General features: G+C 40.4%; 1 protein-coding gene across 1 annotated transcript in view; it reads left to right on the top strand.

The window, feature by feature from the left end:
- Positions 1-13,157, top strand: part of TG (thyroglobulin) — a 262,451-nt gene that overhangs the window by 241,941 nt on the left and 7,353 nt on the right. The window contains exons 43-44 of the mRNA XM_063451042.1: positions 6,780-6,961; positions 7,715-7,822. Coding sequence (XP_063307112.1) covers positions 6,780-6,961; positions 7,715-7,822 — 290 coding nt within the window. The remainder of the gene's footprint in view (positions 1-6,779; positions 6,962-7,714; positions 7,823-13,157) is intronic.

Raw genomic sequence — 13,157 nt, 5'->3', positions numbered from 1 at the left:
ATGTATTTAAATATTTCTATCATATCCCCCCTGTCTCGTCTTTCCACCAAGCTATACATGTTAAGATCCTTTAACCTTTCCTGGTAAGTTTTATCCTGCAATCCATGAACCAGTTTAGTAGTCCTTCTTTGAACTCTCTCTAAGGTATCAATATCCTTCTAAAGATATGGTCTCCAGTACTGCGTACAGTACTCCAAGTGAGGTCTCACCAGTGTTCTGTACAATGGCATGAGCACTTCCCTCTTTCTACTGCTAATACCTCTCCCTATACAACCAAGCATTCTGCTAGCATTTCCTGCTGCGCTATTACATTGTCTGCCTACCTTTAAAGGACCACTCTAGTGCCAGGAAAGCATACTCGTTTTCCTGGCACTAGAGTGCCCTGAGGGTGCCCCAACCCTCAGGGACCCCCTCCCGCCCGGCTCTGGAAAGGGGAAAGGGGTTAAATCTTACCTTTTTCCAGCGCTGGGCGGAGAGATCTCCTCCTGCTCTCCTCCTCTTCTCCTCCCCGTCGGCTGAATGCGCACGCGCGGCAAGAGCTGCGCGCGCATTCAGCCGGTCACATAGGAAAGCATTCATAATGCTTTCCTATGGACGCTGGCGTGCTCTCACTGTGAAAATCACAGTGAGAAGCACGCAAGCGCCTCTAGCGGCTGTCAATGAGACAGCCACTAGAGGACATAGGGGGAAGGCTTAACCCATTCATAAACATAGCAGTTTCTCTGAAACTGCTATGTTTATGAAAAAATGGGTTAACCCTAGAAGGACCTGGCACCCAGACCACCTCATTAAGCTGAAGTGGTCTGGGTGCCTAGAGTGGTCCTTTAAGTCCTCAGAAATAATTACTTTATTGCACGTTTTTGTTCTGCCAATATCAGCGCTAAATGTGTCACTTTGTGTGTAGACTGGACTTAATCTGACTGTAGAAAAATAGCATAGCATAGCATTTGATATAATTAAAGGCCTGTTTCTGAGTATTAGGATCACACAAGATTGCTGGAGGAAACGCTAATAGATCTTTTTTATTAATAGTTGCGGAAAATGGTCTTCTGGTCACAGAAATGTTTTGCACTATAAGAACTGCCCATTTATGGAATGATGTAAAAACAACCTGGTCAGGAGGTGTAATTAATCTCTATTAAAATGTAATGAAACGTTTATAGCCAACTTGGACGCATTTATGGCACTCACATCCTGAGACGAGACAAGCAATCATTTTCTATTTCTGCACAGTGGAATGTTGGACGTTTAATATGTTTAAATTCCTAGTTCTGATTGGTTGATGACATCACATGCACTCAGCAGCTAATTTTTAATAAATCAATGTCGCTGTGTATTTTAGAAAATTGCAATGCCTCCTCCACTGATAGAATCTTAAAGATAATTGCAGCTTAGTTTCTATATCCTGTATAAGTGGATACATTAAGTGTTACTTATTATGTAAAAGCTAATTAACGCAAACAGTATTTTAGGGGACAAATCAGCTTTACAAAGGCAGTCAGCATACAGCTCCCAACCCCTGGATTATGACTCACCCTTTAGTCAAATATCCCATTTTATTTTTGTTTAGAATATGTATTCTCTTCTTTATATTAATTAAATGTATCGGTAGTGTCAGTTTTATGGAGTCATATATTTATAGAAATATCCAACAAGTAACAATAAATACCGTCTCAAACTTTTCCCACTTGAACGGGAAAAAATGAACGCGTTTTCTCAATATCCTATAAATACAAAATACAAAAAAAAAATAATAATAATAAAAAATAAAAAATAATTAAAATATATAAATCTTTATAATATATATATAAGCAACAGCATACATTTCTTTTTTTCAGTTTGAAGTGTAATTAAGAATAGGCACTGTTTTTTTTTTTTTTTAATCTGATGTTACAGAGTTCATAGCATACAGACCAATATAGAAGCCATTTATTCGATATAGGAGAAAATATCTCTATTCAGCCCCTGCTACCTTTGTTTGTGTAGGTAACGATCACTTTTTAGGGGAGACCAATGGGTTTCACACTTTACATCTGATGGCAGGATAGAAGTATTAAAACATATAATAAGCAAGATAAAGGACTGCCCATTCTTAATATCCAATAAATTGCATACCTCCCTATTTAGGAGGAGGCCTAAACCCCTTTTTCCTTCTTTCTTTTTTATCCCAATATCCCTTTTTCTATGAGTTCCTTATTGTTGGTGTATCTGAGTGTATAACAGAGCTCCACAGCAATAACACTACCAGTAATGTGTCTGAGTGTATAACAGAGCTCCACAGCAATAATACTCCCAGTAATGTGTATGAGTGTATAACAGAGCTCCACAGCAATAACACAGCAGTAATGTGTCTGAGTGTGTAACAGAGCTCCTCAGCAATAATACTCCCAGTAATGCGTCTGGGTGTATAACAGAGCTCCACAGCAATAATACTCCCAGTAATGTGTCTGAGTGTATAACAGAGCTCCACAGCAATAATACTCCCAGCAATGTGTCTGAGTGTATAACAGAGCTCCACAGCAATAATACTCCCAGTAATGTGTCTGAGTGTATAACAGAGCTCCACAGCAATAATACTCCCAGCAATGTGTCTGAGTGTATAACAGAGCTCCACAGCAATAATACTCCCAGTAATGTGTCTGAGTGTATAACAGAGCTCCACAGCAATAATACTCCCAGTAACTGTCTTTAAACTACAATAAACGTGTTTATGTATCATTCTGTGTAAATAAGATACAATGTTCTTCTTCTAAGTTATATTTTAGTTGTATTAGTTGATATTAGTAAACCACAATTCTTAGAGTAGCCCTGCCCCGGCCACCCCCCACCCACACCCCTAAAAGTGTCCCTCTTTGTCCATTTGAAATGTGGGGAGGTGTGCTATTGTACTCTGACACGCCTCACAGACAGAGGTAACATAATGGTGAAATACAGATTTTAGGAGATTTATCAAGGCTGCATAGGTACTCTTGTGGGTACAAAGTGCTGCATGCTGAGAGACAATTGAGTAGATTTATCAAAATGTTCTGTTTTAAAAAGTGCTGGGAAAATATAAAAGAGAGGAGTCACTAACAGAATGTGCCTGCTGGTTCCGTTAGTTTTCATAGTGATTGTCCTTAGTAGAATAATACCTATTTTTGTCTTGATAAATCTCCCCCTAAATGTGGGTCCTTTGAATAGAATGGAATCTTTGTTTACATAACATAAGATTTGGACAAGTCAATTGTGTTTTCAGATGGACTGTTTTTGATAAAATAGAAATTTCAGTTTGAATTCTTTTTGAATTCCTGACAATTCACTCTTCAGCATATAACCTTGTCTGTGAAATCTCCTGCACCAAAAAAAAAAGTTTGTTCTGATTTTATGCCCCAATAACAGTTTTTGCTGCAACTCCCACGATGACAAGCCAGCCCACTAGCCCAGGACTTGCATTTTATTGTGCAATCCAAAATAAGTACTTTCCACATTCCATAATAAAATAGTTCGGCTTTCTGATGAGGATCATTGCTCTGCTGAAATGTCTATATTAACACAGGTTCCTAGTGTTGCTGATGTCTTTCCCATATTGTCTCTCAATGTTTCCATTAATGCTGACAGGCATCCTGTCTCTGATGGGGAAACATTGTTATCTCGTGATCCCGTTGTCAATGTATTTGACAGTTTGGATGGAGTTCAGTTGTTTAGTATTGGGACTGGGCCAGGTATAACATTGTGTCCTACTCACGGGCTCACTCCCTGTCCCCCCTCTGTCTCAGTGAATAGTGAGAAGCACACAGTTCCCCTGTCCCCCCTCTGTCTCAGTACATAGCGAGAAGCACACAGTTCCCCTGTCCCCCCTCTGTCTCAGTACATAGCGAGAAGCACACAGTTCCCCTGTCCCCCCTCTGTCTCAGTACATAGCGAGAAGCACACAGTTCCCCTGTCCCCCCCTTTGTCTCAGTACATAGCGAGAAGAACACAGTTCCCCTGTCCCCCTCTGTCTCAGTACATAGCGAGAAGCACACAGTTCCCCTGTCCCCCCTCTGTCTCAGTACATAGCGAGAAGCACACAGTTCCCCTGTCCCCCCTCTGTCTCAGTACATAGCGAGAAGCACACAGTTCCCCTGTCCCCCTCTGTCTCAGTACATAGCGAGAAGCACACAGTTCCCCTGTCCCCCCTCTGTCTCATTACATAGCGAGAAGCACACAGTTCCCCTGCCCTCCCTCTGTCTCAGTACATAGCGAGAAGCACACAGTTCCCCTGCCCCCCCTTTGTCTCAGTACATAGCGAGAAGCACACAGTTCCCCTGTCCCCCCTTTGTCTCAGTACATAGCGAGAAGCACACAGTTCCCCTGTCCCCCCTCTGTCTCAGTACATAGCGAGAAGCACACAGTTCCCCTGTCCCCCCTTTGTCTCAGTACATAGCGAGAAGCACACAGTTCCCCTGTCCCCCTCTGTCTCAGTACATAGCGAGAAGCACACAGTTCCCCTGTCCCCCCTCTGTCTCAGTACATATCGAGAAGCACACAGTTCCCCTGTCCCCCCCTCTGTCTCAGTACATAGCGAGAAGCACACAGTTCCCCTGTCCCCCTCTGTCTCAGTACATAGCGAGAAGCACACAGTTCCCCTGTCCCCCCTTTGTCTCAGTACATAGCGAGAAGCATACAGTTCCCCTGTCCCCCCTTTGTCTCAGTACTTAGCGAGAAGCACACAGTCCCCCTGCCCCCCTCTTTCTCAGTACATAGCGAGAAGCATACAGTTCCCCTGTCCCCCCTTTGTCTCAGTACATAGCGAGAAGCACACAGTTCCCCTGTCTACCCTCTGTCTCAGTACATAGTGAGAAGCACACAGTTCCCCTGTCCCCCCTCTGTCTCAGTACATAGCGAGAAGCACACAGTTCCCCTGTCCTCCCTCTGTCTCAGTACATAGCGAGAAGCACACAGTTCCCCTGCCCCCCCTTTGTCTCAGTACATAGCGAGAAGCACACAGTTCCCCTGTCCCCCCTCTGTCTCAGTACATAGCGAGAAGCATACAGTTCCCCTGTCCCCCCCTTTGTCTCAGTACATAGCGAGAAGCACACAGTCCCCCTGCTCCCCCTCTGTCTCAGTACATAGTGAGAAGCACACAGTTCCCCTGTCCCCCCTCTGTCTCAGTACATAGCGAGAAGCATACAGTTCCCCTGTCCCCCCTTTGTCTCAGTACTTAGCGAGAAGCACACAGTCCCCCTGCCCCCCTCTTTCTCAGTACATAGCGAGAAGCACACAGTTCCCCTGTCCCCCCTTTGTCTCAGTACATAGCGAGAAGCACACAGTCCCCCTGCTCCCCCTCTGTCTCATTACATAGCAAGAAGCACACAGTTCCCCTGTCCCCCCTCTGTCTCCCCTCTGTCTCATTACATAGCGAGAAGCACACAGTTCCCCTGTCCCCCCTCTGTCTCAGTACATAGCGAGAAGCATACAGTTCCCCTGTCCCCCCCTTTGTCTCAGTACATAGCGAGAAGCACACAGTCCCCCTGCTCCCCCTCTGTCTCAGTACATAGTGAGAAGCACACAGTTCCCCTGTCCCCCCTCTGTCTCAGTACATAGTGAGAAGCATACAGTTCCCCTGTCCCCCCTTTGTCTCAGTACTTAGCAAGAAGCACACAGTCCCCCTGCCCCCCTCTTTCTCAGTACATAGCGAGAAGCATACAGTTCCCCTGTCCCCCCTTTGTCTCAGTACATAGCGAGAAGCACACAGTCCCCCTGCTCCCCCTCTGTCTCATTACATAGCAAGAAGCACACAGTTCCCCTGTCCCCCCTCTGTCTCATTACATAGCGAGAAGCACACAGTTCCCCTGTCCCCCCTCTGTCTCAGTACATAGCGAGAAGCACACAGTTCCCCTCTCCCCCCTCTGTCTATGTATATAGCTAGAAGCACATATTTCTCGAGTACTAATTTTTAGAGTCAGTTGATTAGGCATTTATACACAGGCAAATTCACACACAAATAAGCAAACACACATATTCATATACACTTGTACTTGTATTTTATCTGTTTTAGAGGACACTTTAACCCCTTAAGGACCAAATTTCTGGAATAAAGGGGAATCATGACATGTCACACGTCATGTGTCCTTAAGGGGTTAAAATTCCTATATAATGTCTATGGGAGTTGTAGTCTGCTGACAACTGGCTCTACTAAGTCTGATATGGAAAACATTGTAAAACACAAAGTCAGCATCTCACAAGATCACTCTAAATAATATGTTAATCGTGTAGAATGGAAAACCATTTATCACATTAATTCATTCTTAGAAACAGTACAGACGTCAGGGTCCAAATTATTCCTCTACTTGAATTTTCCTTTGATACAGATGTCACACATAGCCTGTATATAACAGCAAACACTGGATTGAAATGTACAATGTATTCAGACATGAATGTACAACCAGCATGGCACACTGAGATATGGCTGTGTGATGTGGCTACAGTGGAGAAGAAATACTCCGGGGAACTGGAATTTGATCAATTAACTAAATTAATGTTAAAAAAAAAGATTTGCTCATCCTTCTACACAAATATATCATACCGTGTAAGCAGTAATATCACTATCCTGTTAGAAGAGACCTCAACAGTATAGGAATACAGGATTGCAGGATTGGGTTTATTTTTTAGAAAGGGGTATGGCGAATTTCCTATATCTTCCAAAACTATGGCTTCCATGGTTGTGTTTTGCCATTAAATTCGCCTTTAAAATGGGATTATGCTAACATATAATTTGACTTTTTAAAGTCATGTCAAAATAACCATCTTTCTCCTAGAGATTTGAAGAAGCTCAAGGAAGAGGTGACAGCAAAACTGCCTTTTACCAGGCTCTCCAGAATTCCTTGGGAGGCGAAGAGCGAAATCCACTCGTCCAGGATGCTGCCGTGTGGTTTTATTCTCTGGAGCATTCCACCGACGATTACGCTGGCTTCTCCAGAGCCCTGGAAAATGCTACACGGCAAGTGAAATGACTAGGGCTGCAAGTTTAGATTCCTTTGAAAAAAAAGCTAACATTCTAAAGACCAGGTCTTGTCACAAGGTAGATACTTAGATGTTAAACCCTAATTCCCACAACGGTTTGCAAGCCTTAGCCCGTAATACCATTGTAATTCTCAATGTAGAGGAAAAGAGAATGTTTAGTTGAAAGTAAATTTTGCGTATTATTACTATATCAACTGTACAGTGCCTCAGATCTGTTAGTGTAATGATTCACCAATGGCTATTTCTGTTGTCTTATGGTATACAGGTCCTTAGGTAGACTTTCCCTCCTAAGTGGTTTGCTATAGCCTAAATTTATAAACAAAAACAAAACAACTCTGCTTATGAGCTGCTTCTGCAAAATATATTTCCCTAATGTCCCTCTATGGGTCTGTATTTGTAATAACTATCTAATGTATATCTCCCGTGGTTTTTATCTCTAACATCCAAGATTATCCCAAAATGTTTTAATCATTTCCATGACTATATCTACAATGGAGATACCTGAACGGTGGATTACTCTGTAAAATGCATGCAAAAGGGCATTGCCCCCGAAAGAGTCCCTAAAATTGTTGTTGAAGGTTTGTTTCTGATATTGCTGTGGTCTGGGGTCCAAAACTTGTCAGAGATAAATCTGGTTCAAGACCTTATTTTCTCTTTGTTTAAAGATACTCGTTTACTTATCTCTGTAATGATTTGATTAATACTTGGAATTATACACTTTATTTCATAGGGATCACTTTATCGCTTGCCCAGCAGTGAAAATGGCAAAGGAATGGGTGGCAAATACAACGGGCAGTGTCTTCATGTACCATGTTCCTGAAGAATTTTCGCAAAGCAGGTGAGGCCACTGAAAAAGTAACAATGAATTGAGTAACATCAAGTGGCAAGTGGCATGTAGAGTGAGGGCTTTACTCAATAAACACCAACTTATTGTAAATTGAAAACCAAAATCTGTAGACCATTAAAAAAAAAGGTTCAACACTAAATGGAGACTCCAGGCACTATAACCAGTTCAAAGAAATGAAGAGGTTATAGTGCCTAGATTGTCCCTCTAACACTATCTCTTCAATTTCCTTATCATATTAATAAAAAAAATATCCATTACCCATACATTGGGCTGGATCTTTTAGTCCTGGTCAACTAGAATCGAGGGATCACGTACGGTAATGAATGTAATAACTGTTCCCTAATTTACTGCATTCAAGAAATAACAACAACAGGGCGGATTCAGTAAAATAAAAACTGAGAAGAATTTAAAGTGATGTCAAAGTGAATTTAATGTTTTAGCTGAAAATAGTCAAACTAAAAAGCTTAGTCGACTTGGAGAATGTATTCCAATTCAAGCTGCTGTGGTCCTACATTTGAAATTCACTTAGAATTTACTTTGATTTCTCTTTGGATTCCAAAAAATTCTCACCTTACGAAATAATCATACCATATATCTCTAATAGTTACAGGGTTTATTTAATAAAGGGAGCATTCAAAGCGAATCAAAATATCAAAGGTCAAAATAGCCGAACATGAAAAATGATTGATGTCACTTCGGCTACTCTGAACTTACATTTGAAATTCATTTTGAATTCCCACTTGAGTACATAATAATCGTGTCAGAGTTCCATGGTTATTCAATAAACGTCAAAAATAATAAGCAACCACCTTTGTCCTACATCAATGTTTTGCACTTTATTTCAGCGACGCGTCCCTCTCCATAGATCAACTAGTTCCATTAAAGTGACAATGGATTTGGAGACAGTTGTCTGGAAGTCACACATTCAGAGTTTCAGCTAGCTAAGAGTACTGAACCTCTGTCTCAGAGAGAACATCTCTTCTATATAGACATGTCTTTTTATTACCTTGACTTTGTCACATGGGGTTTTAAATCAAGGGATTTTGCCTGCACTCCTACGCACAATTGCAATGCTCAATGAATTTGGGAATAGAATGAATAAAGTAAACTTTTCCTTTTTCATCTTGTAACATTTTATTATAATGGAATCCAACTGCCTGTGTAAATGTATATATGCATCGACCAACAATAACAGCTGTATTTCCTTTGGCAAATCGCTAAATTCCGTGCAGTGATGGATTAAATGAGACAGAAGATATGACATGTTTATGCTGGCAGTACATTATAATTCAACAATGGGACTTAAATCATCGGTTGCAATATAATCTGTGTGAGATCAGAAAAGAAAAGCAGCAGATTTAACTTCATTTCATTCTGCTGAGAAATTAAAAGTATAATTTGTTCCAGTGTGCACATTACAGATATACACTGAACAGCCACAACATTAAACCCCCCTGTCCCAATCTGCTGCCAAAACAGGTGGCCAGGGGTCAATATGGGCACCCTGACAAGTCTGTGCCTACACAGCCCTGTATGCAGCAAACGGACACCTTTCCATCATGGCCTGAGTTACATTTTTCAGCAGTTTGCGGTACAGTAGCTCTTCTATGTGATCAGAGCAGACAGGCTAGCCTTTGCTCCCCACCTTGGCGCCTTGGGCATCCATGACCCTGTTGCCAATTCACCGGTTGTCTTTCCATGCACCACTTTTGGTAGGTACTAAACAATGCATACTGGAGACACCCCATGAGACTTGTCGTTTTGGAGATGCTCTGACCCAGTCGTTTAACCATCACTATTTGACCCTTGTCAGAGTCACTCCGATCTTCTTGCTTGCTCATTTTTTCTGCTTCCAACACATGGAATTCAAGACCTGACTGTTCACTTGCTGCCTAATATATCCCAACCCTTAACATGTGCCATTGTAGCAATATAATCAATGTTATTCACTTCACCTGCCAGTGGTGTTAATGTTGTGGCTGATCAGTGCATTCAACAGTAAATAGCAACACACAAACTAATGTAATCATTCTTCAGCTTTTCAGTGTTTGTTCGATCTTGCTCCATCTAATCACATCTATCAAAGTTATTTACGAAAATAAGCATTCAAAGTGAATTTCAAGTTTATGGTCAGAGTAGCTGGATGGAAAGCATAGCTGGTTGCGAATTTTTACAGTTTGACAATTTTAACCTTAAATTTGAGATTTTATTTTGAATTCACTTTAAATTCTCACTTTAGTGATTGACGCTGTATCAGTCAGTGTGCCTTATGCTTTTCCAAAGTCCTGTAAAAAAGGTATCAGATATTATTTTGCATCCACAAACAAGAAGGTCAACTCACATTTGCGAACATTTCACGTTTGTGATTCAAAGTAAGGTTAGGCACATTTTGTAAAATGTACCGAAAAGCAGACAAGTGTACATTATTATTATTATTATTATTATTATTATTATTATTATTATTATTATTATTATTATTATTATTATTTATAAAGTGCCAACAAGTTCCGCAGCGCTTCACTGAGTGTTGAAACATAAGTTTGGCGTTCATTTCGCGTTTCCCTAATATATATGCTAAAGCCTTGTTTAAACATTTTAAGAACGAAAGTAAATAATAGAAAATATAAAACATTAACATTTCTATTATTGAAACATCCATCCTTGGCAGCATATTTTCACAGTAGTTTACCGGGAAACATGTCACGTCTGAAACAGGAGATGAGTTGTGGCTATCGCATTTTATCATTTTATTGGGAGCTTTTTCCAATCAAACCCCTCTTTAGAAAGCGGCTCCTTGCTCGTCAATCCATTCCGCACCCCGCTCCAAATACTGTTGGTGTATTTTGAGGTGGTCCTGCACCTTTTCAGCAAGTCAATCTCTTTATATCTGGTTCTGGCCCAATACTGCCGCCTTGTTCTTGAAACCTGGCACAAATAGGAGGAACATATTTTTGTTGAAGTATAAAAAGAAAGCTGTATCTACTTTGAATTGTAGGGTGAACCACTACATTTCAAGACATCAGCGAGGTCCGTAATGTCTCAGACTATGCCATGGTCATTATTATAACTATAAAGAGTTTACCTAGAGACTTCACCTTTAAGTTCAAAACTTACAAAAGTGTGAATCTACAATCATTACGTTAAACTCCATTTTAATCTTGATCTCTTACATATTTGCTCAATATTTAATCAAATTAACTAATACATTTGGAAAGAATCCAATACGACTTGTTAGAAATCAGTTAAACGTGTCACAGTAAAAACATTATAGAAACCCATTTATTTCATATAATATGCATTAAAAATATTAACGTTTCCCAAAAATACATGAAACAATTTGTTTTCTCTTGATTCTCATCCAAAGGTACTGTGATCTTATATTAAACTAAACGTTCAGCGCTTAATTATTAATGATTATTGCCAAGATCTGGTAAACTCTTCAGCAATCCTTCTTTAACGCATAATTTGAATCTGATTATGTATATTTAGCATTTGTGATCTGCTTTTTGCGTCTTTGAGCGTGTATGAAATAATGCTTGAGTAGGTGTTTAACTGGTTCTGTCATGTTTTAATTTTAAGCGTACGCAAATTCTGGATCAAAATCTCGCTATACGTTGTTTCATTTGTGTTTTGAAGCAACAGCCAGAGCTTTCATAAACGACTTTACCTTATGAACTTTATTTCTACATGCTATCATAGACCAGGTTCAAGTTTAGTTATAATTGTTCCTAAAGCATAAAATATTTCATTAAGACAAATTATATATTTAACTGCCTTAGGAGCTGTTATAGTTGTTTGTATCTGCTACTTCTTGTTCCACCGCCATTTTCAGATGGTCCATGGATGTTACGTCTACCTAGTGCTGCTCTCCCTCTGCTGCTATAGGTCCTGCTTGGGACACTTTCAAGCAGGTCAGTCCTCCTTTGTGAAACCAAGAGACTGGCGTCACTGTACACTACACATCGGCATCAGAGTGTCCGATACTCCTACTGGTAGTGCGAGACGTGCCTGCTGGGAGAGGAGCAATGTGACAGCGAGCAGGAGAATGGCTTGTTGGAGAGTTGTCCTGCTCTACCCTATTACTCAGTTCTCTATTTAGTCCTTTGTGCCACCATCCGTTGATTGATTGGCAGGGGATGTGACAGCTTAAAAAAAAATATTACATTCAATTTGTTAGATTTGCTAGCACAAAGTGTAATTTAAATGTAATGCTGCTGCTTAAACCTAAGCTGTGTGTGCTTAGAGGGTTACTCCAACAACAAAAAACAACTAATTTTTTAAAGAAAACATTTTTTTTTTGGTGAGACTAAAACTTCCTATTCTGGTGCGCCCTCACCTGTGTGCCTTGGGGTGAACGTGAAGGGCATCGGTCGATTCAGCCTGTTGCCCCGTTTGTGGTGCCACAGTTTATTTTTGAGCTTTGGCGGGTCTGTATAGCGTTTTTCGTGGAAAGTTTGCACGGTAAGCGAGGAGCGATCAGGAATGGCATCTGTGCGGCTCAAGCGTTAGCTCTGCCCCCACGAATTGAAGACAATTTTAAACTCTGCTGTTTTGGTTTAAATTTTATAAAATTATAGTTTGTCAAATAACGATAATTCAGTATTCCGTAATAATTCTCAATGTAATGCATACTTTTCTAAAAGGTTATGATAAAATATTTTAATCAATATTAATGTCTGGCCGTTTAGTTCATATAATGCACAGTTTACAGCTAAACTAATCCCCGAGCGTATTATTTTTCATGTAGCTAAAATAAGATTTTTGCTTCTACGTCTGTAAGGAAAACACAGTTGCTGTCATAAATGGTAAAGTCAGTGGTAAGCGAACTCGTATTATAACACTCAAAAACAAAATTAAAGTTTCTGGATGTTTATGAGTAACTGCTGTGGGGCTCTGCTTTCCATAAATCTGAGCATTTTTGTAGGTTTTAAAAAACGGCACAGTTGACAAAGGCCCAATTGGCTGAGCTTTTCAAGTTAGACTATTCTGGCATCAAATTCACAGTTCTATCGTTTGTTCCCCACAATTCACAATTTAGCAAAAAATTAAAATACAAAGAAATATGCAATTATAAATACTGTGTTTACAAAGCCGCAAGTTTGAGAACCATTCCAGTAAGCTTACAATCGAATGGGGAAAAGATGCACATGGTACAGACAAAGGCATGTAGCAGACAAATGAAATCTAGCTTGAGAGCTGTTCGGGGTCAAATGGAATGAACTGTAAGACTTTTTATAGAGATTGTGAATAATTGTGATTAACATGATTGTGAGTTCCGCAGATATCAGCAACTTATGAAAGGTCATATGGGAGTGGGAGTATTCGA

Source organism: Pelobates fuscus, chromosome 4 (genome assembly GCF_036172605.1).
Source record: "Pelobates fuscus isolate aPelFus1 chromosome 4, aPelFus1.pri, whole genome shotgun sequence".
In the NCBI taxonomy this organism is placed as follows: domain Eukaryota; kingdom Metazoa; phylum Chordata; class Amphibia; order Anura; family Pelobatidae; genus Pelobates; species Pelobates fuscus.
Note: the sequence above shows the minus strand (reverse complement) of the source record. Positions and strands in the feature narration are given on the sequence as shown.